Source organism: Microcaecilia unicolor, chromosome 7 (assembly GCF_901765095.1).
Source record: "Microcaecilia unicolor chromosome 7, aMicUni1.1, whole genome shotgun sequence".
Classification (NCBI taxonomy): Eukaryota; Metazoa; Chordata; class Amphibia; order Gymnophiona; family Siphonopidae; genus Microcaecilia; species Microcaecilia unicolor.
Window position 1 is genome coordinate 194,693,188 of NC_044037.1, and position 27,008 is coordinate 194,720,195.

The 27,008-nt window shown below is 42.0% G+C and overlaps 2 protein-coding genes across 3 annotated transcripts in view; one reads left to right on the top strand and one right to left on the bottom strand.

The window, feature by feature from the left end:
• Nucleotides 1-538: 538 nt before the first annotated feature.
• MAIP1 (matrix AAA peptidase interacting protein 1) lies at nt 539-19,791 on the bottom strand. The gene is made up of 5 exons (XM_030209989.1): nt 19,441-19,791; nt 16,713-16,784; nt 13,721-13,847; nt 10,020-10,170; nt 539-916 (listed from the first exon to the last, which is right to left on the bottom strand). The coding sequence occupies exons 1-5, from the start codon at nt 19,765-19,767 to the stop codon at nt 841-843; spliced, it is 753 nt and encodes a 250-aa protein (XP_030065849.1). The 5' UTR covers nt 19,768-19,791; the 3' UTR covers nt 539-840.
• The window catches only part of TYW5 (tRNA-yW synthesizing protein 5), a 74,820-nt gene continuing 67,550 nt past the window's right edge, over nt 19,739-27,008 (top strand). For both annotated transcript variants that reach the window (XM_030209987.1, XM_030209988.1), the window contains exon 1: nt 19,739-19,948. In XM_030209987.1, the coding sequence (XP_030065847.1) occupies nt 19,754-19,948 (195 nt within the window). In that variant the 5' untranslated portion in view covers nt 19,739-19,753. The remainder of the gene's footprint in view (nt 19,949-27,008) is intronic.

The window sequence follows — 27,008 nt, forward strand, 5'->3', positions numbered from 1 at the left end:
AGACGGGTAAGACCCGACCGGAGACCTAGCAGATAGAAAATAAAGGAAACTTAAAAACTGGACAAAATAAACAAACTAAAAAGGTACAGGAAGAGAAGGGAAAACAAATCCCCAAAAAGGCACAGTGATAAAAACAGCTGAAAAAACGCCGAAAGGTACCAAAAATAAAGCTCTTCAAACTGAGCGTGAAGAGAAGTCACAAACGTGGTCTTTTCCTCTCCTTGATTAAAAAAAAAAAAAAAGAACTGTGGTAGCCAAACACAAGCGGCGGCAGAAAGGCACTTGTGCATGCGTGGTGGAGCATGTCTTGCGCTTCACAAAAGCTCTTATGGCATGTCATAAAGCCCGGAGTGGGCAATGCAGAGCCATGTTACCCACTTGTGAGAATTAATGCCCTACTTGTCCTCGGAGAACCCACTGTGACTAAGCTCTTTGGAGTATGCATATGTATTTTGCTGTAAAAACCTAATTCAGGCCAAAATAATATTCAAGATTAAAAAATGTATAGTTTCTGCCATCCAAAATGGAACCATTATAGTCTTTTATAACTTCTTTACTTTCCTTGACCATGAGACATTTACATGGTATATGTGACCATAAATCTTCATTTGTTAAAAACATGTACCAATACTTTTAGCTTTAAATATTTCCAGACAATGACTGCAGTACATTTTCTGTACCAATGTGCTATGTACTGTATGGCAAATTATTCAAAAGCATCCCTTTGAATGAAAAATAAAAAACTGGCCCACAGAACTAGCTTCCATCATGGAGATACTTGGCCATGTTGCCAGCTTGCCATTCTTACTGCTGCTGTCCACAATGGCAAGGACAAGTTCATTATAAAAGCTTTGAATGCTCAATGCGTGTAATAATCCATTCTGGTTTTGCTCCTTGAGTAAACTCCCTACGAAACCTGAAAGAAAAACAAGACAAAAGATTTAAAATGACAAAAAAAAAATATTAAAAACTTTAAAGCAACTGCCTCTTGGCTCCGACTTAAAAAAAGAAATAACTGGCCCAATATTCAAAGGGGTTTATAGGTTTAGTGGTGGCAGCTCAAATGTATAATCTCCTAACCATCAATTTTCAGTGGCATGCTACAGATAGCTGGAAATATTCATCTGCTATCCATATAGCTACGTGGAGTGGAGGAATAGCCTAATGGTTAGTGCAGTGGGCTACGAACCTAGGGAACTGGGTTCAATTCCCACTGCAGCTCCTTGTGACCCTGGGCAAGTCACTTAATCCTACATTGCCCCAGATACAAAACTTAGATTGTAAGCCCACTAGGGACAGAGAAAGTATCTAAAAAAAAGGTGGTATGTCAAATCCATGACCCTTTAATTAGGATAGTAGAAAAGATGTCTTAACTCAAACCACATAATTATACAGATTGTGGCCAAGTATCACCACTATCCAGTTAGTTGTCAGTGGTTTGTACGATTATATAGTGCTGCTGGATATATGAAAAGTAGTTAAATGTTTAAAAACACTGACCTGAAAAGGTATAGTTAGAATTTCTTATTTGGTGGTCACAATAGAAAAGACTATTTTTTTTTGTTTTTGATCACAAGGCAATTGTTTCTAAACCAAATTTTGCTTTAGGAAAAGTAAGATGCCGTTTGAACCCCAAGAACAAAAGCCCAATTTGTTACTCCACAAGACTTGTAACACCTGGATATGGCCCTTTCTTGTTCCAAAGGCTATGAAAAAAAGTGGCAAGTGCATAAAAAGTCACTCATCAGATGGCAGACTTGGAGGCATATTTTCAAAGCACTTTGGGAGGCTAAGTTCCATAGGTTTCTATGGAACTTTGGGAGGCTAAGTGCTTTGAAAATGAGCCTCTTGGTTAGGTATGGACATGGCCCGATTTTTCATCTAAGTCTTTAGACCATAGAGGCTATGGATCAGTGCATAGCTGGAATAATGCACAAAGTGGACAAACAAGGTGCGCTGAAAACTATACCAATGTTACTGCGAACTTTGGGAAAATCTGATACTGATACTTTTGCATATTTGCAAGTTTCACATTATATTAAGGTTATCAATAGGAATCAAACAAAATAAAACATGGAAAAGAAAATAAGATGATACCTTTTTTATTGGACATAACTTAATACATTTCTTGATTAGCTTTCGAAGGTTGCCCTTCTTCCTCAGATCGGAAATAAGCAAATGTGCTAGCTGACAGTGTTTATAAGTGAAAACATTCAAGCATTACTGTGACAGTCTGACAGGGTGGGAGGAGGGGGGTGGGTAGGCAGTATGCATGGGGACATCAAAGCATATCATTGATATTCTAACAGGGTGGGTGTGGATAGGTGAGGGGAGGGTGATCAACAGAGACATACAGCTTTATGGTTTATAATGGGCTAGGAACCCCAGATCCTTGTTAAGTCCTTTCTGTTGGGTGTTAAAATATTCAATCATTCTGACTTCAAAGGTCTTACGTTCTTGTATGGTTTTAAAGTTACCTTTGAGGATTCTCACTGTGAAATCACTGGTACAGTGTCCTGGTCCTGTAAAATGTTGACCAACAGGCGTGGGAACCCTGCTGGTACCAGTATTGTTCATATGATGTCTATGTAAATTGAATCTTGTCTTAAGCATCTGGCCTGTTTCTCCAATATAGCATCCTTCGTTACATTTTTTACACTGAATGATATATACCACATTGGAAGATGAACAAGTGAAAGATCCCTTTATGTTGAATATCTTTCCCAAAGTCATCCACAAAGGAAAGATATTCAACATAAAGGGATCTTTCACTTGCTCATCTTCCAATGTGGTATATATCATTCAGTGTAAAAAATGTAACGAAGGATGCTATATTGGAGAAACAGGCCAGATGCTTAAGACAAGATTCAATTTACATAGACATCATATGAACAATACTGGTACCAGCAGGGTTCCCACGCCTGTTGGTCAACATTTTACAGGACCAGGACACTGTACCAGTGATTTCACAGTGAGAATCCTCAAAGGTAACTTTAAAACCATACAAGAACGTAAGACCTTTGAAGTCAGAATGATTGAATATTTTAACACCCAACAGAAAGGACTTAACAAGGATCTGGGGTTCCTAGCCCATTATAAACCATAAAGCTGTATGTCTCTGTTGATCACCCTCCCCTCACCTATCCACACCCACCCTGTTAGAATATCAATGATATGCTTTGATGTCCCCATGCATACTGCCTACCCACCCCCCTCCTCCCACCCTGTCAGACTGTCACAGTAATGCTTGAATGTTTTCACTTATAAACACTGTCAGCTAGCACATTTGCTTATTTCCGATCTGAGGAAGAAGGGCAACCTTCGAAAGCTAATCAAGAAATGTATTAAGTTATGTCCAATAAAAAAGGTATCATCTTATTTTCTTTTCCATGTTTTATTTTGTTTGATTCCTATTGATAACCTTAAGAGTGGACTAACACGGCTACCACACTCCTCTACATTATATTAAAAAGCTGCTTAGAATTAACTGCTCTCCTCATATGTTTGAGTTGCTTATGAATTTTTTTTCCCATCCAATGTCTCCCAAGTCTCAGTGTCTAGTCTCTATAGAGTGCCGACTATGGTGGTTCCTGGGAAAGATTTTTCTCAATGGGTGCTACAGTGGAATACTGAATTGGGGTTTGTCTTTGAGAAGCTGAGATCCTTAAGTTAATACAATTCTTACCCCTTCGTATACATAGTGCAATGTACAGGCAATCTCACCTTCGGTTTATCTCCAGGTTATATTTTTCTCATAAACAGGCCTTTTACGTTGGTTACGTTCCCTCTGTATTGTGTCCTCACTGTGGTTCACAGGATTCCACTTTGTTTCACTCTTTTTGGCTATGTCCCACAATTCAAAGATTCTGGTATTGATTGCTTGCATATTGGGAACAACTACTTCATAAATCTCTTATTTCTTCTCTTAGGTATACTTTTTGGGAAAGTTGAATATTGTGGACCACTTTTGAGGAATGAGCGTGTTTTTATATATAAAGCCAGTGTAGTGGGTAAAAAATGTATTTTACAGCATTGTATACCAAGTTCTCCATCTAAATTTTGGCATTGGAGGAATGCCTTTCATAATTTATTGCTCATGGAAGCTCAGGATGCATGTCTTATGTTTAAGCGTAAAAAACGATTTTGGGCTATTTGGGAACCATATGTACAAATCTTTGTCCTCTTGTGTACATAGTTTAGTATTAAATAATCTAGCTTTGTAATTTGGTTCCTGAGTTCTAGAGGGGTTGGTTGGTTCATTCTTGCTTGTTTGATGGTCTGCTTTTGTAATATATCTGTTTGCCTGTACTGTGGGAGAGCTATTAGTCCAAGCTCTCTACAGGATTTTGTTAGTTACTTTCTATGTTCTAACAGTTTTTGATTCAACTGTTTGTGCTATAAAATATTAACAGATAAGAACGCTGCACCTTCTCGGGCCCTGTGCAATAGATCAGCCTACTTAGGGCAAGCTAGAAGTCTGTCACTGGGGAAGGGACGCTGCTGTGTTAAGGACTCCACTGGACCAGGGGTACTCAACCTGGTTGTTAGGACACACTAAGGCATTTAGACTTTCAGGATATCCACAATGAATATGCATGAGAAACTTTGCATACAATGGAGAGCGTGCACGCAGATCTATTCACATTGTAACATAGTAGAAAATGGCAGATAAAGACCTGAATGGTCCATCCAGTCTGCTCAACAGTCACCTCATTATCAATTCAAGATTAAACCAACAATGAATGTGTGATAAGAATACTTGATCCTGATCTTTCTTTGCCATTGTTTTGGGACACAGACCATAGAAGTCCGCCTGGCGTTGTCCTTACGTTCCAACTACTGAGTTGCCATTGAAGACCTCGCCAGCACATCCTAATCTATGTTGCCATATATGGGGACACAGACCGTAAAAGCCTGCTCAACACTGGACTTAGTTCTTCACAGCCAAGTTGCCATCTAAGAACCACTCAAAACACATACATAAGTAATGCCACACTGGGAAAAGACCAAGGGTCCATCGAGCCCAGCATCCTGTCCACGACAGCGGCCAATCCAGGCCAAGGGCACCTGGCAAGCTTCCCAAACGTACAAACATTCTATACATGTTATTCCTGGAATTGTGGATTTTTCCCAAGTCCATTTAGTAGCGGCTTATGGACTTGTCCTATAGAAAACCGTCTAACCCCTTTTTAAACTCTGCCAAGCTAACCGCCTTCACCACGTTCTCCGGCAATGAATTCCACAGTTTAATTAAGCGTTGGGTGAAGAAACATTTTCTCCGATTTGTTTTTAATTTACTACACTGTAGTTTCATCGCATGCCCCCTAGTCCTAGTATTTTTGGAAAGCGTGAACAGACGCTTCACATCCACCTGTTCCACTCCACTCATTATTTTATATACCTCTATCATGTCTCCCCTCAGCTGTCTCTTCTCCAAGCTGAAAAGCCCTAGCCTCCTTAGTCTTTCTTCATAGGGAAGTCATCCAATCCCCGCTATCATTTTAGTCGCCCTTCACTGCACCTTTTCCAATTCCACTATATCTTTCTTGAGATACGGCGACCAGAATTGAGCACAATACTCAAGGTGCAGTCGCACCATAGAGCGATACAACGGCATTATAACATCCTCACACCTGTTTTCCATACCTTTCCTAATAATAACCAACATTCCATTTGCTTTCCTAGCCGCAACAGCACACTGAGCAGAAGGTTTCAGTGTATTATCGATGACGACATCCAGATCCCTTTCTTGGTCTGTAACTTCTAACGTGGAACCTTGCGTGACGTAGCTCTAATTCGGGTTCTTTTTTCCCCACATGCATCACCTTGCACTTGCTCACATTAAACGTCATCTGCCATTTAGCCACCCAGTCTCCCAGTCTCGTAAGGTCCTTCTGTAATTTTTCACAATCCTGTCGCGAGTTAACGACTTTTAATAACTTTGTGTCATCAGCAAATTTAATTACCTCGCTAGTTACTCCCATCTCTAAATCATTTATAAATATATTAAAAAGCAGCGGTCCTAGCACAGACCCCTGAGGAACCCCACTAACTACCCTTCTCCATTGTGAATACTGCCCATTTAACCCCACTCTCTGTTTCCTATCCTTCAACCAGTTTTTAATCCACAATAGGACTTTTCCTCCTATCCCATGACCCTCCAATTTCCTCTGTAGCCTTTCATGAGGTAACTTGTCAAACGCCTTTTGAAAATCCAGATACACAATATCAACTGGCTCCCCTTTGTCCACATGTTTGTTTACTCCTTCAAAGAATTAAAGTAAATTGGTCAGGCAAGATTTCCCCACACAAAAGCCATGCTGACTCGGTCTCAGTAATCCATGTCCTCGGATGTGCTCTGTAATTTTGTTTTTAATAATAGCCTCTCCCATTTTCCCCGCACTGACGTCAGACTCACCAGTCTATAATTTCCTGGATCTCCCCTGGAACCTTTTTAAAAAATGGGTGTTACATTGGTCACCCTCCAATCTTCCGGTACCACGCTCGATTTTAAGGATAAATTGCATATCACTAGCAGTAGCTCCGCAAGCTCATTTTTCAGTTCTATCAGTACTCTAGGATGAATACCATCCGGTCCATGAGATTTGCTACTCTTCAGTTTGCTGAACTGCCCCCATTACGTTCTTCAGGTTTACCATGAAGTCAGTAAGTTTCTCCGACTCAACCGCTTGAAATATCATTTCTGACACCGTATCCCACCCAAACCTTCCTCAATCTCTCCGCTACGCCTTTGTCTTCCTTGATCGCCCCTTTTACCCCTCGGTCATCCAGCGGCCCAACCGATTCTTTTGCCGGCTTCCTGCTTTTAATATACCGAAAAAATTTTTTACTATGCTTTTTTGCCTCTAATGCTATCTTTTTTTCGTAATCCCTCTTGGCCTTCTTTATCTGCGCCTTGCATTTGCTTTGACACTCCTTATGCTGCTTCTTGTTATTTTCAGACGGTTCCTTCTTCCATTTTCTGAAGGCATTTCTTTTAGCCCTAATAGCTTCCTTCATCTCACTTTTCAACCAGGCTGGCTGTCTTTTGGAGTTCCATCTTTCTTTTCTAATTTGTGGAATATGTTTGGCCTGGGCCTCCAGGATGGTATTTTTGAACAGCGTCCATGCCTGTTGTACAGTTTTTATCCTCTCAGTTGTCCCCCTAAGTTTTTTTTCCACTGTTCTTCTCATTTTATCATAGTCTCCTTTTTTTAAAGTTAAACGCTAACGTATTTGACTTCCTGTGTATAGTAACTTCAAGGTCGATATCAAAACTGATCATATTATGATCACTGTTATCAAGCGGCCCCAGTACCATAACGTCCCTCACCAGATCATGCGCTCTACTAAGAACCAAGTCTAGAATTTTTCCTTCTCTTGTCGGCTCCTGCACCAGCTGCTCCATAAAGCTGTCCATGATTTCATGAAGGAATTGTACCTCTCTAGCGTGTCCCGATGTTACATTTACCCAGTCTATATTTGGATAATTGAAGTCACCCATTATTATCACATTGCCCATTTTGTTTGCGTCTCTGATTTCTTTTATCATTTCTGCGTCTACCTGCTCATCCTGGCGAGGCGGACGGTAGTACACTCCTATCACCGTCCTTTTCCCTTTTATACATGGAATTTCAACCCACAATGATTCAAGGGTGCGATTTGTGTCCTGCTGAATTTGTAATCTATCTGAGTCAAGGTTCTCGTTAATATACAATGCTACCCCTCCACCAGTCCGGTCCACCCTATCACTATGATATAATTGTATCCTGGTATGACAGTGTCCCACTGGTTATCCTCCTTCCACCAGGTCTCAGTAATGCCTATTATATCCAATTTTTCATTTAGTGCAATATATTCCAACTCTCCCATCTTATTTCTTAGACTCCTAGCATTTACATATAGACATTTCAAAGTATGTTTGTTGTTCCTATTTCCATGATGCTTAGTACTGGACACTACTGATTTGCCTCTTTTGTCTGATCTTTAGTTGTATTTAAGGGCACCTGACCTACCACGGTCTGTTGCGCAACCTCACTATCCAGAAACCATATCTTCCCTGTTTGTGAGGTATCTTTGCAAGATACCTTATCCCGAACCATGCGCTTTTGAGCGACTGTCGGCCTTCCCCCCATTTCTAGTTTAAAAGCTGCTCTATCTCCTTTTTAAAAGCCGACGCCAGCAGCCTGGTCCCACCCTGGTTAAGGTGGAGCCCATCCTTTCGGAATAGGCTCCCCCTTCCCCAGAATGTTGCCCAGTTCCTAACAAATCTAAAACCCTCCTCCCTGCACCATTGTCTCATCCACGCATTGAGACTCCGGAGCTCTGCCTGTCTCTTGGGCCCTGCGTGTGGAACAGGTAGCATTTCAGAAAATGCTACCCTAGAGGATCTGGATTTGAGCTTTCTACCTAAGAGCCTAAATTTGGCTTCCAGAACCTCTCTCCCACATTTTCCTACGTCATTGGTACCCACATGTACCAAGACAGCGGACTCCTCCCCAGCACTATCTAGAATCCTATTTAGGTGACGCATGAGGTCCGTCACCTTCGCACCAGGCAGGCAAGTCACCAGGCGATCCTCACGTCCACCAGCCACCCAGCTATCTATATGCTCATTTAAGTTTTGCTTTTTCAATTAGGGATCCTGTATTCATCCTGCACTTTTTTGAATTCAGTCACTGTTTTCGTCTCCACCACCTCCCTTGGGAGGGCATTCCAGGCATACATCACCCTCTCCATGAAAAAGAATTTTTTTGACGTTACTCCTAAAAGTGTACTATCACGCAACCTCAATTCATGTTGTTTCTATATTAATAAGTTTCACGTATTTAAATGTCTATATCATATCTCCCTTATCCTTTCTTTCCTCTAGGGCAGTGGTTCCCAAACCTGGTCCTGGAGGCACCCCAGCCAGGTTTTCAGGATATCCACAATGATTATTGAGAGAGATTTGCATGTGCTGCCTCCACTGCATGCAGAACTATTATGAACATTCATTGTGGATATCCTGAAAACCTGACTGGCTGGGGCACCTCCAGGACCAGGTTTGGGAACCACTGCTCTAGGGTATACATATTCAGTTCTTCCAGCCTCTTGTCATATGTCTTTTGGTGCAAACCCCATGCCATTTTCGTCACCTTCCTCTGAACTGTTTCAAGTTCTTGCATATTTACTGTAGTGTGATAGCATCAGTGAGGCAGGGCACAAAGACTCCACAGACACAGCAAAGTCACAGTGTAAAAGTAAAGCACAACTATTTTAATGGCTTATTTCAAACAAACATACACAGAAGCCTGTTTTCTTCACAGGACTGGAAGCTCTTAGCTTGATTCCAATCATCAAAAGCTCCAGCCAAGTTACAAAAAGTCACAGCGTGAACTGGAGTATCAGCTTGGAGTTCAGTATTAAACAAAGGCCTGGCTCCTGCCAGTCCACAAAGGTCACAAACTACACAGTGTTGCAATGAGAATTTTCTCACTTTGGCCAGCCTTCTGGTCCTTCAAGCATAGGTTGTGGAGGCATACTCAGGAGTGCTGTTCCTTCCTGCTCTGGGCCTCTCTCTGCTTTGGGTTTTTATCTACCCTGTATGAACGATGTCCTCCCTGCTAAGTATTCTGTAGGGAGGCCTCTTAATATGCTCGTGTGAGGGAGTGTGCTCAAGGGGAACCAGTAGTTTCATATTCACTGTATCACATTATGCTGCATTGAATTTTTATTCATTTTTTTGTTTGGAGGTGGAGGAGAAACTTCTTTTCTATTGGCAAATCTTAGGCTAGATTTACTAACCTGCATTAATGTACTTTTTATGCATGTTTATTAGTATATAAGCCCCACTGACAGTAATGGGACTTATGTTAAATAATGTACATTAATGCAGGTTAGTAAATCTAGCCTGTCTGTATATATAGTTTACCAGTTTAATAAAAAATATTCCATACAGTTAAAAAAAAAATCCCTTTATGCTTACTCCTAATCAAGAACAAGATTTTCACAGTCAAAATGCAGCAAAGAGCACTTACTCATAGTTAGCAGTAAGAAGGTGTTTAGCTTCTTTAGCATTTTCGTCTCCAAATACAATCTGGAAAACTTTGGTCCCATCGGGACTTTCATCAGGAAGATTGGCACTGGTCAGATACCAAAAGCGCATCAGGATACGGACAAATTTCCTTCCTATATGGGAGAAAGAAAAAACATACATGGGTTTATAATCACAGGTGCATCACTTTCAGGTTTTATAGTGGTGTCCTGTCCAGGGCATCTTACAAGCACGTCACAAAAGGTGACACAAGTTAGCACAATAGCATGGGGGGAGTAGGTAGTTGAATATGTGATGCATTTTTAATCAGGGCTGGAAGAGTGTGGGAACCGCCTGGCTGTTAGGAGGTAAATTTATTCCAGTGATACAGTGTACCAGGAGAGAATGCCCTGATATAAGGATGCCTGCTTAGTACAAGGGTTACACAGTAGCATATAACATGAGGTTGCTAAAATGGGTATCTGAAAACCTTTCAAAAGAGAAAATCATATTGACCCATTTTAAAAGTTCCTTTTATGATACAGTGCAACAGAAACAAATGATGAAATGCAGCACAGCAAAAAAAAAAAAAAAAAAAAAAGACAGGCAAATCTGAGAAATATGACACTTCAGAAGAGGCCAATCCTATTGCTCCAAATTGCATATTCTGATTACTGTATCATAGTTGCAAATGAATGTTAATGTGTCAATTTCACTTTACCTGCAAGTGCCTTTTGGTGTTTAAAAATATATTCTGCAGTGGTGGTAGGAAGTGCATTGTTTGCCCTAATTGTTTGTTAGCCATGTATGATCGCAGCACCCTTATGACAATTGTGAAATTTTCTTTCCAGTACATTATGGTGGTTTGCCACTGCCTTTTGAAGCCAGCAGCAATTGTTTTCCCTGGTGTTCTCTCATCCAGGTATTAGCAAACCTTTACCCTGCTTATCTTCCGAGATCTGACAAGTTTGAGCTCTCCCAGGGCAGTAGGGCTGGTGTTTCTATTCTGTACTAACCTGATAATGGGATTTATTAGTTGTTAGATTCGCCACCTCTCAAGAGAAGAAAGCAGCATGAGATAAGTGGATTACCAACAATTAATATTGTGGTTTTTGAAACTTCATGGAGAAGTTAATTTTTTTTTCATTCTTGTGGATGGACATATGTATTTAAAACGGTTTGAGAATTAGAATTTTTCTTCACACTATATAGTATGTGGAGTTTTTTTTCTGACCTATGATGGTGTTGTGGGTCTTTGTGTATTTTTTTCTGAGGTCTTTTTTCTCCATTTTTTTCGTGTTGAAATTTATGTTTCTCACTCAGTGTTGATCCATATGTTAAGATCTTGTATGTTTTTCTGGATTTTCTAACTGTGTGATACAAGGTGCTCAAGTGATCTCTAACATAATAGCCAATATGTTAATTTTCCACAATAGCTGGAAACCATTTTTCTCAATTTATCATCTATGAAGAGCAGAAACATGAAGTTTCAACAAGCAAGGCAGGCAGGCAGGCAGGCAAAAAGCATGTCTTTGGGAATGCCTTCTAACACAGATTTGTAGAAAAAGAGTGTGTGGGTAGACTTGGGGAAAGCAGGAGTGTATTATATGTGAGGGTGGGTAGAATTGTATATGAAGGGGCTAGGGGAATGTATATATAGGGATACAGAGAGTATGGTTACATCAAATAAAACTGATTCTGAAGATTCTTAACATGAGCCAGGTACCTAATACCAAAACTCCTTTTGAGAACTATGAACTGCCCCTAAAATCACAGGTCAGAAATCTTGGGATATTGCTGGACTTACTTAATTTTGATCCTGACAACTTCAGAAGCAGTTTTTAAAGGTTGCCTAACATGAGAACTACACAATCTCTCTCCATATATCGAAAAGGCAAGTCTGATCACACTGGTCAATGCTGTGATAATGTCCACAGCTGGCCAACTGTAACACACTAATCTGAACATGAAGAGTTTGCATCAGTTCTAATTAATTCAGAACACTGCAGCATAACTGATACAGGGTTGGAAGTGCAATGCCCATATCCCATCCTTCCTGCAAAAACTGCACTGGCTACCAGTATCCTATAGGACCAAATTTAAAACTCTCTTCAAGGCCCTCAGAGGAAATGGGCTTGAGTACCTAAGGAATAAGTTCTCTCTGGACCCTTGAGGCCTCTGGGGTGCCCTATCTGTACCCTCTCCAAAAAGGAAAGTACATGATGTGATATGCATCAGCAAGCCTTCTCAGAAGTAGCCTCCCCCCCCCCCCCCCACCTCCATCCAGTCTGGACCTTTCTCCCAGAGGGGTTACACCTAACTTAAGAACCAAACTGTTAAAGGCTGTGGCGATTGACCAGTCAGTCATTCAAACTACATCAGAACTAGATTTCCACACACCCTCTGAAACTAGCTGCATAAACTTTATTCAGCTATACATACAATCAATGTATCCTAATGTCTTTCTTACCTGTTCTGGGTCTATAACATGCCAACTGCACCTGTCCCATCTGCTCCTGATTAAGATGTTTCAGTGTATTCTACTGACACTGTGCGTATATTAATGTTCTGCTGTGCTGTTCTGAAGTGTATATGATACTGACACAGTCATATTATATTCCAAATTCACTTCACTATTACTACAACATAAGCTGCCTATGTGACATTACATCTGTATGCTACTTTGGGTGAATCTCTTCCCAAAGTTGGTCAATAAATCTATATAAAAAAATGAAGGGTGTAAGAGTATATGGGCTGTGGGTTTGTGAGCAGTAGAAGTAGGGAGATATATGGGTGAAGTATGGATGGTTGGTGTCTGGGAGGAAATGGGATGTATGACTGTGGGTGGGCACAGTGGGGGAACCTCTAAAGTGTTAATCCTGCCCTATCTACATCAGGCCCTCAAAATGACCCATGTTGCTGTATTTTGTGCCAATTGAAGACAATATATATAATTCTCTAGTGTGCCCATTGATAGTGCATTACAATAGTCAAGATTTAGCACACACCCAGGTAAGTTTTAAAGTAACATCAGCTATATGAGAGAACACTAAAACAAATGAAGGGAAAGGGCAATGGGACTTGATATACCGCCTTTCTGTGGTATTTTGCAACTACATTCAAAGCGGTTTACATATATACAGGTACTTATTTTGTACCTGGGGCAATGGAGGGTTAAGTGACTTGCCCACAGTCACAAGGAGCTGCAGTGGGAATTGAACTCAGTTCCCTAGGATCAAAGTCTGCTGCACTAACCACTAGGCTACTCCTGAATACTTAGAAAACAAAAAAATAAAATAGATCACCTGCATGTGCTTCTGAAAACAAATGTCATGCATGTATACAGATAAAAGAAGCAAAACACACAGATGAACAGAACTTTGACAACAGAAGAAGACACTAAAGCATGAAACAGTGTTTTTCCTGAGTCCTAACAAGATTTGGCTGGTGCATAGAGTTCCTAAGTAACTTTCCACCCTTGGCTGAAGGCTTCACTTACCTAATGTACAGCAAAGAAAAATCCTGTCCAGTGAGGACAGAGTATGTTCTACTGTACATTTGGAACAAACTATTTTAATTTACACTGTGGCTCCTTAAGCAAGTACTTCTTCTCCTGTACCTCACGCATGGCATCCTGCTTTTGAACTGACAGCTAAGAAGATACCTGCTGCTCTCCCTGCACATACATTTTCTTCTGGTACGTACCATTTTCATCATAAAAAATGCCTATGTCTCCTGCTACTGTGTATATTATTTCATCTGCAGCAGCTGCCAGGGCAGTTTTGTGGTTATCAGGAAGCAGAATACATTTCTCCTTTAACGTCTGAAGTGCCTATAATTAAAAGACAATCAATGCTGTGATTAGCACTCTAGCATACCAAACAATGTGAAACTCTTGGCACAAACACATATGCCAGTAACTGCTGCCAGATGCCCAAAGATATTTTAAATCCTTTTTCTTTCTACTGCAGCAATTTGGTAATAGATTTGAGGTATGTTTTTGAGAATTGTAATACTGATAAGATGCAGGTATGTAGGGGCAAAGGGCCACTGCACAAAACACTATATAAAGCATCCAATGCAGCACTACATGCCACTATATAATAAAGTTATATTGAAATAATACATAGCACTTTCTAGCGTGACCAACCTGACTTTAAAATACATACTTTGGCTATCCTTCACTGCCAAGGAGTGTGTAGATAGGCGTAGGTGTAATTTATTTGGAGACTGAGCTGACATAATGGCTGGAGATACAGAATACAACATGCTGTCTCCTGGGACAATGCATGCACTCCACAGTCAGACTGGCTCTGTTACATTACAGATATGATGTAGTAGTTGGATCTGTAAACCATAATGTTGGAAAAGTCCCAGGCCTGCTATCCCAGACGTGGTGGCACATTTGCATCTCAAGAAAGCACCTTCCTCCCTGAAACACTGACTTCGTAGTGCCAATGAGACAGCACCGTGGCCCGTAAATCATAACAATCTGAAACAAACAAGGCTGTTTCACAGAACACATGGGGTCCGAGCCAAGCCGAGAATGACATCACCACATCAGCTGCAGCTTGTAAACAAAGACAAAAGGCGGACATTCTATTTGAGGCAGCCCTGCACTACAACTGATTGACCTGGGGGAAGAACACTCTGCTACCTAGATGTCTGGGATCATCTCCAATCAGGCTGTATAATTGCCATGTGTAGTTGCTGTGTACGTGCTGGGGGTTTATAGGGACTGACTATATTAGGAGCATTAGGGATCGATGTGCGTTTACACTGTGCTATTTCCATGACAAAATCACTTCTGTTTCACGACTCCCACATTTCCATTTTGTTGTTGCTGCTATTGTAATTAAATAAGAAATTTATTTTTTATAATACTCTGTCTATGCAGTTAGTTCTGTTATTATTTGGGAATTGGGAATTTGGGTCTGTAGATAAAAATGGAACACAACTGCCTTTCTGACACTATAATTATCTGATGCCTGATCATGGCAGGGTCCCATTCTTCTGCAACCTATACCAAGCATCACATTCCCATAATGCCCCAAAATGTTGTTAACTGTGTATGCCCCACAGGTAGACAGGCTCATCACCTTACTTGAGCAGTATTATTTTCCTGAATGATTGGGCATTCATACTCTGTCAAAAGAGTTGTTTCTTTTTCCAAATTTAATAAACTTCTTCTCAACAAGTAGATCACCCACAGACAGTTGTGCAGTTCTGCCCCAACTGACGACAAATAATGCTGAAATATGTGAAGGGGCAAAATCGAAAGGGGTGCCCAATTTTCCCGAGGACGTCCTCGCAAAATATCATGGCGAAGGGGCGGGCCCATATTATTGAAACAAGATGAGCGTCCATCTTTCGTTTCAATAATACGGTCGGGGACGCCCAAATCTTGACATTTAGGTCGTCCTTAGACTTGGTCGTTTCTGATTTTTGGTGATAATGGAAACTAAGGATGCCCATCTCAGAAATGACCAAATGCAAGTCCTTTGGTCGTGGAAGGAGCCAGCACTCGTACTGCACTGGTCCTCCTGACATGCCAGGACACCAACTGGGCACCCTAAGGGGCACTGCAGTGGACTTCAGAAAAAGCTCCCAGGTACATAGCTCCCTTACCTTGTGTGCTGAGCCCCCCAAAACCCATTACCAACAACTATACACCACTACCATAGCCCTTACGGGTGAAGGGGGCACCTAGATGCAGGTACAGTAGGTTTATGGTGGGTTTTGGAGGGCTCATATTTACCACCAGAAGTATAACAGATGTGGGGGGGGGGGGGGGGGGGGATGGGCCTGGGTTCCGCCAGCCTGAAGTGCACTGCACGCACTAAAACTGCTCCAGGGACCTGCATACTGCTGCGATGGACCAGAGTATGACATTTGAGGCTGGCACAAAATATTTTTAAACTATTTTTTTTTGAGGGTGGGAGGGGGTTAATGACCACTGGGGGAGAAAGGGGAGATCATCTGGTCAGTTTGGGCACTTTTTCGTGGCTTGGTCATAAGAAAAAAAAAAAGGACCAAGTAAAGTTGTCCAAGTGCTCGTCAGGGACGCCATTGTTTTTTTGATTATGGGTCGAGGACGCCCATGTGTTAGGCACGCCCAAGTCCCGCCTTCGCTACGCCTCCGACACGCCCCTAGGAACTTTGGCTGTCCCCGCGACGGAAGGCAGTTGGGGACGCCCAAAATCGGCTTTCGATTATGCCAATTTGGGCGACCCTGTGAGAAGGACGCCCATCTTCCGATTTGTGTCGAAAAATGGGTGTCCTTCTCTTTCGAAAATAAGCCTGATAGTTTTTCTATTTGCATTCAGGATTTGGTGCAACCTATGCCGGGTCAGATCAGTGATCAGCTTGGGTCACTTGACAATGCCCAGCATACCCTAATGGGCAGATCCCTTCCTTGTACTCTCTCTATGTTCAGCAAGAGGTCAAAGGGTAGCCTGGTGCATGGAAGCAAGCTCCAGATATGATGAGAAAACACTTTCAAAATTAGTTGTCTTTTTAGACTTTTGACTTGGTGATGATGAAAAAAATCTCAAACTTCTATAAACATTTTGTTAAAAGATTTTTGTAACAATCGCCCCCCTATAGGATGGCAAAGCAAATTTAGCACATGCTGCACACACGTTGCTGCTTGTGCTGAAGAATGGCTGCTTTACAAGCAACATTAAAGCATTTTTACCTCGTGTGCCACAAGCTCTTCCAGTGCATCAAATTTACATTCAGATAGCAGCTTTGAAACTAGAGCAAAGGCCTAAAAATAAGAAGGAAAAAAAGTCTGTTTAATTTGTACTTAAATACAAAATAATCCTGACTTTCGGTTTAGATATATAGTCAATGCCTTGCTGACTTTAGATATTGTATAAACACAACAGCAATGTCAAGTGATAACCAAGAAAAACAAAAACAAAAAAAAAACTCATGAAGAATTACTTTAATTTCTATTCAACTTGCAACATCACCAGATGATATATTCGTGTCAATACCTGTAAATTCAGATTAACAGATTTTACAGACTGCAATTTCTGATTGTATCTCTTATCCATGTGTTGGCAAATTAGCATTTGTTGAAGCTCAATGCATTAAAGATAAAGTTTCTTTACTTTAGTAATGATTTTAGTACTGTTCCAACTAGCATTACAATATATTCTGGTGAGCAATTACAATTTGAAATATCTTCTAGAGAATTTGTATAATCTTGGATACTCAATTTAACAATGAAACGTTAGGTAAATCAGTTGTGTAAGAGGCTATATTTTAGATTATGTCAATTAAGAAAAAATAGATTTGTACTTACACCTGATCATTTTAGAATGATTGTACAGGTTATTATCTTGCCACAGCTAGACTACTGTAATGTGCTGGTTGGTTTGCATTCCAATTTAGGCCCCTTTTATCAAGCTGCGTGGCAATACCAACAGAGCCATTCAAAGTGAATGGGCTTTGTTGGCATTACCGCACCGGAAGCCACTAGTGCGGCTTGATAAACAGGGGCATTAGTTAGCAGACTGCAGCTTCTTCAGAATGTCACAGAAAAGCTGATATCTGGTTGTTCAAGATACGACCATATAACTCCTCTTTTGACAAGATTGCATTGGTTGCCTTTCCACGTGCGAGTTGAATTTAAGATTTTTTGCATGGTATTTAAAATCCTACACTGTAACTGAATATGAAAAATAAAAGTTGTTAACATATCCAGTTTTGCATGAGGATTCACACTTCTGTTCTACTCTAATATTGGGTTTTCCAACTTCTAAGAAAGTTCCTTTTAAAAGACAGTCTTAGATGGTTCATTTAGGTATCAAATCTATCAAGATTTGGAATTCAATACTGGAACAAATTCACGTTCTTTCCGGATATATTTTGTTCCATAAAGCATTGAAAACTTACCTGTTTGACAAATATTTGAGTATGTAATTCTTGGGACATTTTCTGGGATAGGCATGGGCAGGAGTCTGTAAAAAGTGTAAATAGTCCTGCTGAAAAGTACCTTTAAATATATCTAAGGGAGGAGAATACAGGAGTTCTCCTGGGGAACACCAGAAAGATTGGAGTTTTAAAAGCTTTGCATTCACTGTTGGAGAGTTGAATGGATTGATGTTTCTGCAGTTGCAGAGTTGAAGAATAAACTGCTTGAGTTTGCATGAGCTGCTGACTTCAGTGTGTTCATTGGACTTGAGAGAACATAAAAGTCAGTCTCCCAAGCCTGCCTAATCTAACAGCCAGGTCCCAAAAAACAGAAAGGCAGTTGATCCGCAAGCTCCAAGATGGGAAATGATAAAAGCAGATCAGTGATAGATATTAAAACTTTTATTCATGTAAATAGCAATCTCCTTGCATCGCCCGACACTGTCCGTGTTTCGCCCAAAAAGGGCTGCCTCAGGGGCTATCCTGTGGTTTTTACTGGCAGACACCTGTATGGAATGTCAGCAAAACTGTTGACAGTGTCTTCGTTGGGAAAAAACCAGCACAAAATTGTAGAGGTTTTCCTGAATGATTGGGCATCCTTACAACTGGCAAAATGGCGTATACAGACTCCTCTCGCTATCGCTGCGCTCCTGTGGTGTGACCTCCCTCCAAGGCGACCTTTGCTTTGGTCCACCCTGGCCTTGGGATGGGTACTCTCTGGCTCCAATCCCACACTCCCGGGCTGAGTCTCTCCTCTGCCCACCCGTAGCTCTCCTCTTTCATAGTTGTCGTTTTCCTGAGCCACAACTCCTGGTTACAGCCTATTTGGGACCCCCTTTACTTCTCCAGGTCAGTGTCAGGGGACCATCAGACAACCAAAGACCCCCCCCAAAGGGCAAACTATCATGTGTAGCCAGGTTGAGGGCAAGGGGGAGCGGACAGCAGACTTCCGACGGCATTGGAATGTATGACAGATTGCGTGAAAAATAGGCGCCAGTGCCATCGGAAGTCCATTTAGGGGACTGGTCGCTCCCCTGGTGACCCACCTGGCTACGTCTCTATCACTTTTATATTTTTCCAAATTCCACCCCCCCTCATATTCAGTACCGGGGTACTATTTCTCTGCATTTTATTTCAAACTACGCCCCTTGGGCAAGGCTTCCTCTCACCCAGAAACCTCCCATTCACTCCCCCCAGTGACTCTCCACAGGGACTCACTCTCCTAGTAATTCCCAACCTAACAGGGGAGGGGATAACACTGAACAGGGCCCCCTGCCATCCCATTAAACCTGGCTTGCACCCCAACCGGCTCTACTTTTGCTCCACAGAAGAGGGGATCCAGACCTGGGTTTACTCCATGCATGCAAGAACTTGCTTTTCTTAGAGACTGTAATTGGGATATGAGACCTATAAGCAGGAAAAACCCAGGACCGGATCAACCCTTTTTGAATTTGGAATGTCAGTGGGAACCTTAAAAGGCTGGGTATTGGGCCCGGGCTCACCTGCTTCGCTCCATCCTTGAACTCCTCGATACTGAACTCGCGGTCGAAGTAGGTCCTGATGAGGAAGTAATAGATGCGAGTGCGGCACCAGATGAAGGGGTTCGGGATGCCCACCACCACTATCCTCCGGGCCAACGGTCGCTGCCCCCCACCCTCCGAGCTGTAGAAACGGGCACTTGGCGGGCAGTACTGTGCGGGAGCGGCAGCCGATCCCGGGCATGACTGAGGCCGGGGCGCCGGAGACCGCCCAAGGCCGGAGGGAGACGAGACGGCCAACAAACGGCAACAAGCCACCGAGTGCCTGTAACTGCCCATGGAGAGCGCCATCTTGCCGCCCTTTCACCTCTCCGCCCCTGGACCGCGGGCGGTGAAAGTTCCGGCTAGAAACACGGAGCTTGGCCTAGAAGAGACCGAGGCTGGTGCCATGGATGGAGCTCCGCAGAGGATCCCGGTGCCGGAACACTGTGGGATAGATCGCGACACCTTCCTACAGCTCATTTACCCGCTGGTGAGAGTCTCAGGCTAAATAAACGAAACTGGAACCAAAGAGTAGCTCCATGTGGCCAGTGCACTGCGGCCAGCCCCGGTTTTGTTAGACTGCAAGCTGAAGAAATAAGAAAATAAGATATGCTGTGCTGGTTCATATCATTTTTCATTTTTAGAAAATTTTTATTAAGTTTTAATAACAGGGGTAGGAAATAATCAGGTAATCACACCAAAGAATATCAGTGGACAGGTAACAGAGGGAGGAAAAGGAGGGAGGTAGGAGGAGGATAGGGGGGAAGCAATTTATGAATGCATTCAAAGTAAAACCTGCAATTTACACTCGAGATTCGAGTACTTTGAAGAACTCTTGTTTAAAGAAAGATAGGTTGTTAAAGAGGCAACCACACTCTATCAACATATAAGGAATTTCGAACTTTGAGAGCTAAAGATAGCTCAAATTTGTGGATCTGCATGACAGAATGCCACCAAAAGTGTGAATTAAGAAAGGAGTTATCTTTCGAATTTGTTAAAACCAGTTCATATCAAGGACAAGGGGGTCTGTTAAGCCCGACTGGCATATGGGACACCCTAGTCTAGGCGAACCTTTAGTTGTATGCCTCATTTCCCCGCCAAGGGTAGCTCAAGGTCTTTCTCTTCCCCTTTCTAGCATCTTAAATTAAGTATTGATTTAATTTTAAGAGTTGAGAGATGGCAAAAAATTTTCAAGCCCAACTTCTGGCCAAAAGTAGCCCCAAAATAGCCCAATATTATTAATATTAATAAGGTCAATATGAATATTGTAATCAGCATAACAATTTATTAATAATGTTTTCAAACTATCCATTTTTCTTAAAAAGTAGCTTAACATTAATTTGTGTAAGCACTTAGCAGTCCACAACAAGTAAAGTCAGAAACAACACAGTTTATACCTAACTATGCAACCACCCTTAGGATTCACCTTTGGGTTTAAAAAGCAAAACCATGTGCGTGTAAGTACTGGATAACAAATTAAAACAAAGTTCAAAGCAAATGCTCTTAATATATATGTGATAGTAGCAATAATGAAATAGCGATGGAATATTCGCATAGCAAGCAGCCTGAACCAACAGAAAATATTTATTAGGATTTATGTACTGCCTTTTTGAAAGAATTCACTCAAGGCGGTGTACAGTAGATCAAATAAAAATGCAGCTAACAATAAAGAATGTGGCTAGAGCAGCTCATGGATTTTTAACATCTCCCCCTCCGTCCATCCACCACAACAAGCATTATTTTTTTTTACAGCCCTGGCAGAGCCCGGCCCCATCCCTCCACAGTCTGACCACCCCCCTAGGCTCGCTCCTGCAGTCCCCGGCCCTCTTCCTCCCTGCCTGCCTGGACCTGCGTGCACACACAATCTGGTGGTGGTGGGGGTGCTGTCTCCTATCCCGCCGAGTCTGTAAGATGGCGATGTGTCCAACTCCTGAACCAGTGAGTCCAGAGTGCCGGATGCGCCCGGTTTGGCGAGAGAAGCAGGGCAGGAGCGGAGCAGAACCGAGAGCTGCTCTGGCCAGTCTGAGTCTCCCCTTGTTTTTAGCTGACTGAGCTGGAGGATGTGCAGGGTAGCAGGGGTCTTCGGCTCCAGAGGCCCTGAGTAAGACAGGAGGACCGGGTGTGGAAAAGAAGGAAAAGTGCGAGGAGAGAGAATGAGGTGAGGGTAGAGAAACAAGGGGGAAAGAGTAAGGGTAGAGAGGAGAGAATAAGGGAAGAGAGAGAATAAAGGAAACAGTGAGAAGAGAGGAAAGAGAATAAGGGAAAAGGGGTAAGAGTTGCTGCTGCTCCGAACAGCATTGCAGGAACTGTCCAGGCATCCATGTTGACTTATGGGCAGTGGCACTCGAGTTCACCGAGAGGGCGGGGGCCTGCATTTCTGCATTTAAGAAATGGGATGGATCCCGCCTCCCTCGCCTTCCTATTGGATGGCGATGGGAGAAAATCACTAATCTGTGGGCCCCGGCAGTGAAAACTGCCCAAAAAACTGCTACCTGCAGCTTTTCAAATTTTCCTGCGGGGGTCCTTGCCCAATTCCACAGTTTTACCGTGGACATGGCAAATTCTGTAGTCCACCATCTGTCCTTCCCACCTCCTCCCAAAGTGTCAGAGTTGCCAGATGGAATAGCCGAACAATTCTGACATCAAAAATAGCTTGGGGGGGGGGGGGGGGGTTCTTCCATATTCAAGATACTGCTGTTCAGATTTATGACCTGTCTAACCCTACACAAAAGCAGCCAAAACGTTTTCTCACCAAACCTGAAAACTCCTATATTACTGCAACAGCATGTTACTACCTACATCTTTCAGAATGGCCTTGACACTATTCTGCTCATTTTACTTTAGGTAAATTCAATGATATGTGGATAAGCCTCAGAAAAGAACTACCTACCACTAATCTTGTAGGTCAGTAACAGGAGCACTGAGGCAGGCCAAGAATAGGGGCACTAGGACAGGCCAAGTACAGGAGCAGGAATGCTGGGGCAGTGTGCAAACAGTAACAAACTATTATACACAAAACTGTCACAAACCATCCACGGTTTTAGCTAGAATCTTTGTAAGCCAGTGATAGTCACTTCAGGTCCTCAAGGGCTGCAAACAGGTTGGGTTTTCAGGATATCTCTAATGAATATGCATCAGATAGATATGCATACAATGGAGATCATGTGCATGGAAATTTCTTTCGTGCAATATTCATTAGAGATATCCTAAAAACCCAACCCATTTGTGATCCTCGAGAACTGGATGCAAATATCACTGATTGTAAGCAAAGGAAATACCTGCTGCACCTGAATGTAACTCACCTTCTGCTCTGAAAAGTGAGTAAAAAATTTTTAATTCCAGTTCCAAGTTATATGTTTATTGGGGTATAATTGGTGTTCACAGGTCTGATTGCTGTATGACAGTTATAGTCTCTCACTTGTTGCATGAGTGTGCAGGTGGAGTGCATGAGCTTATTCCTACTGGGTGGGTGACTTTGCCCATGCATGAGGCGCTGAGGGTCCTCGGCCTACACAGCACAGGGGCTACATAAATAGGAAGAGGGTGGAGGTGTGGGTGCTTATACATGGGTAGGGCATTTATATTTAGAGTAACCTTAGCCTAAATAGCTCTCCCCCCCCCCCCCCCCCCCCCCGGTTGTTTGCTGCCACTTTCTTCATGTTAATTCTTTCAACAGGTCTTGCTCTGCCAGGAAGCAGCTCCTCTCCCTTGCCTCTGAACTTGCCCAAACTGCAATAGGAGGCGTCTCTCCACCATGCCAAGGCACACACGTCAACAACAAGAAAGGAACAGAGAGAGGGCCACTTTTGGAGCTTCGACCCATAAAGCAGCTCCCTCATTCTTTTGTTGTTTCTCTATATATTCTCAGATTAAAACTACAACACAGCCCCGCCTGCCTTTCTGCCCTGAGAGGGCAAGCAATTACAGTAGTCCCAGACAAAATGCCTGAAGGCTTTATTTCTGTTTATCATCCCAAAAGGTGAAAAGGCAGTTACCCTGTCACTCGTGCTCAAAGGCTTTATTTCTCTTTATCATCCCAAGAGGTATTTGCTACTTGTTCCTCTGTTCTGGGGTCTGGTGTTTGTTTCTATAGTTTTTCAGCTAGTTGCAAGGTGTCGATCTTAACCTCTGGATGTTATTGTCCCTCTCATATTCTTTCTTTCTTGCTGCAAGTGAGGTGGAGATTAAATTCTTGTAGTTTGTGGTCGGACCAGATAAGTGTGGATGTTTGACATGATTTCTTTATTAGGTCGTGTATAGGGAAAGAGACAAAGACTGCATCAAGTAGCAAATTGGAACCTGACCATCCAATCAACACTAGATAACATAGCACCATGGAAAGAAAGAAAGCTCCCAAGGTCAGCTACAAACTCATGGTACACATGAATTAAAAACAATTTTAAAAATCCTGTGGGCAACTGGAACGCTCTTGGATGAACACTCAAGTGCCACAGGATAGGGATCTCTGGAGTTCGCAAATTAGGAAGTAGAAAAGCATGATCTGAATGGAGAAACAAAGATACTTCTCCCAAAGAATTTCCAACAATAATAACTCCTTCCAGGTGCTTTGCCAACTAGTGGACTCACAAATCCTACACAGCCTGAAGAAAATACAGTTTTCTCAGCAGACGCCTTCTTCAACTACTTCCAGGCCAAAGTGGACAACCTGCTTAAATCCATACCGACGACAGCTCCCACAAAGAGAAAAAAATTACCTGACCGCGGAGAATGACATTCCAGCAGATTGCTACTGGACCTCCTTCAACACCTTAGATTCTCGGGAATTTAGATCAACACTGCACAAATTCTCCAAAGGTTCCTGTATCCTAGACCCCTGCAAAGCGGAACAGCTCAAGGAATCCCCTGCAGCAATAGTAGAATACATCAAATTGATGATATAGAGAACATACTAAGTACAAGATCGTTCCCTAGAGAGATAAGAAGCATTGTCCTATCTCCACTCTTAAAGGGTGAATCTCTTGATAGATCAGTACTAAGCAACTATTGCCTTGTTGGTAATATTCCCACAGTAATGAAAATAATGGAGGCAGTAGTGGCTACACAATTCCAGAACTTTTAGACCAGCACAATCTTCTAGACCACTCACAATCAGTACAGAGACAGTGATAGCCGGCCTCATATCAGATTCCCGCTTGTTGCTGGAGAAAAAACAACTAATCTTCGTAATGCAGCTGAATCTATTGGCTACATTTGATCTGATGACCTATACGTATCTACTGGAGATGTTAGCTGATGTAGGAATCACTGACATAGTCCTTAAGTGGTTCATAAGATTCCTCTGACACAGAACAGTCCAAGTAAAATGGCAACATTCATTATCTCGCCCCTGGACTTCAAGGTGTGGGGTCCCGCAAGGATCTCTTCTGTCTATGATTCTCTTTAATTTCTACCTAAGAAACATAGAGACACTGCTGGAACCATTTGGGGTCAAATATTTCTCCTATACTGACGACATCATTCTCCTCTTCCCACAGTCTGACCTACAATCAGCCTATTCAATGATAAATGAGGTCTTCGCATTGTTTGCATGGTTTTGTGAATGAAGTCTAAAAATAAACCTGGATAAGACCAACTTACTATGGTTAGGAAAGGAGGACCACAACCCACTAACCCTCTTTCCCAAGTTAGCAGGATCCACGATCACTATAAACAAAGAAATAAAGCTGTTGGGGGTCTGAATAGATTCCCAACTAACCATGTCAGTGCAAACAAACTAGGTCATACGCAAAAGCTTCTACAAACTCAAACTTCTCCACCATATTAAACATCTATTGGATAAAAACACTTCCATATCATTGTCCAAACTTTAGTCATAGCGGTCCTAGACTACTGCAATATAATGTATTTAGGTCTCCCAGATAAGCTAATGAGGAAGTTACAAATAATCCAAAATGCACCACAAACTAATCAGAAGAGGAAAATGGAGAGAACACGCCACTCCATTTCTGTACAAACTGCACTGGCTTCCATGCAAAGCAAGGATAGAGTTCAAATTACTCACCATAATCTTTAAATGCCTGTATGGAATAGCTCCAAACTACTTACAAAAGTTTGTGCAAGTTTGCCAATCTAAATGAACACTCAAATTCTTAACTGACTTCAGATTGATACCCCCAGTGAGGCATTCCTATTTATAGTGGTTCCCAAAACTTTTGCAATTTGAGCCAACATCCCATCCCCAAAATGGCTTTAATTGATGGACTTCAGTTTTAAAAAAAGACCCTCTAGTTACAGCCATAATATGCTTCCACTCTGATCCCTTGGGCTCCATAATTATTCCCAGTGCTTCTATAGTATTGACCCTCCATAATTATTCCCAGTGTTTCTATAGTATTGACCCAAGGTATTGATGTCTTTTGGGAAGAATAATCCTCCTACCCTATGCCTTACATTCCCAAACAAGTAGATTTGGCAGCGTTCATCATCAAACAACTAGCCTGGAGCCACTCTTTCACCTCTCCTAGACATTAATTCAACCTTTCTACAGGCAAATATTATCAGCATATAAATAAACCTCAATATTATATTTCCTCACTAAACCTCCCAGTGGAGGCGTGGCCTAGTGGTTAGGGTGGTGGACTTTGGTCCTGAGGAACTGAGTTCGATTCCCACTTCAGGCACAGGCAGCTCCTTGTGACTCTGGGCAAGTCACTTAACCCTCCATTGCCCCAGGTACAAATAAGTACCTGTATACAATATGTAAGCCGCATTGAGCCTGCCATGAGTGGGAAAGCGCGGGGTACAAATAAAAAAAAAATAGATGTTGGAAAGGAGAGGCGAAAGAGGGGAGTCTTGAGGAGCATCCCACCACAATGAATGATAACCAGATTGAAAGTTTCCATAATTTGAAACCTCCACCCATCTAAAAATGATGTAATCCATTGTGAAAGATTATCCCCACTCCTAATTGCTGACATCATTCTAGCCACAGTGGAGATTCCACTACATCAGACACTGCTGAAAGATCCAAAAACACCAGTAACACAGGAACATCCTTGTGTAAATAAAGATAGATTTGATCAAGTAAAGCAGCCAGCAAGGTTTCTGTGCCACTTTCCAAACCAAATCCTGCTTGCTCAGAGTCAAACAAACCATTATCTTCTAGATAACAATCTAATTCGTGCATTACTTCTTTCTCAATTAACTAAGCTAAAAACGGTAGATGAACATAGGGCTAAAATTAGCATAATTCTCATCCAACTTTCCTTTTTCAAACCAGGGATGATTACTGTCTCTTAAATGGATATGCATCACCTCCTGAGACAAAGAGCCGTTAATTAAATCAAGGCTCCACATTAACCTGGTATCAGAACAAAACTTAATTAAGTTTACTGAGATGGGATCTATTATTTATATTTTATTTGCAGAATTTGATACATTTATTTATTTATTTATTACATTTGTACCCCGCGCTTTCCCACACATGGCAGGCTCAATGCGGCTTACATAGTAACAATATAAAGAATTAAAATGTTGTAAAAAAGAATGTACAATTTGTAGTAAACATAATATTAATGGGGTTAACGGGT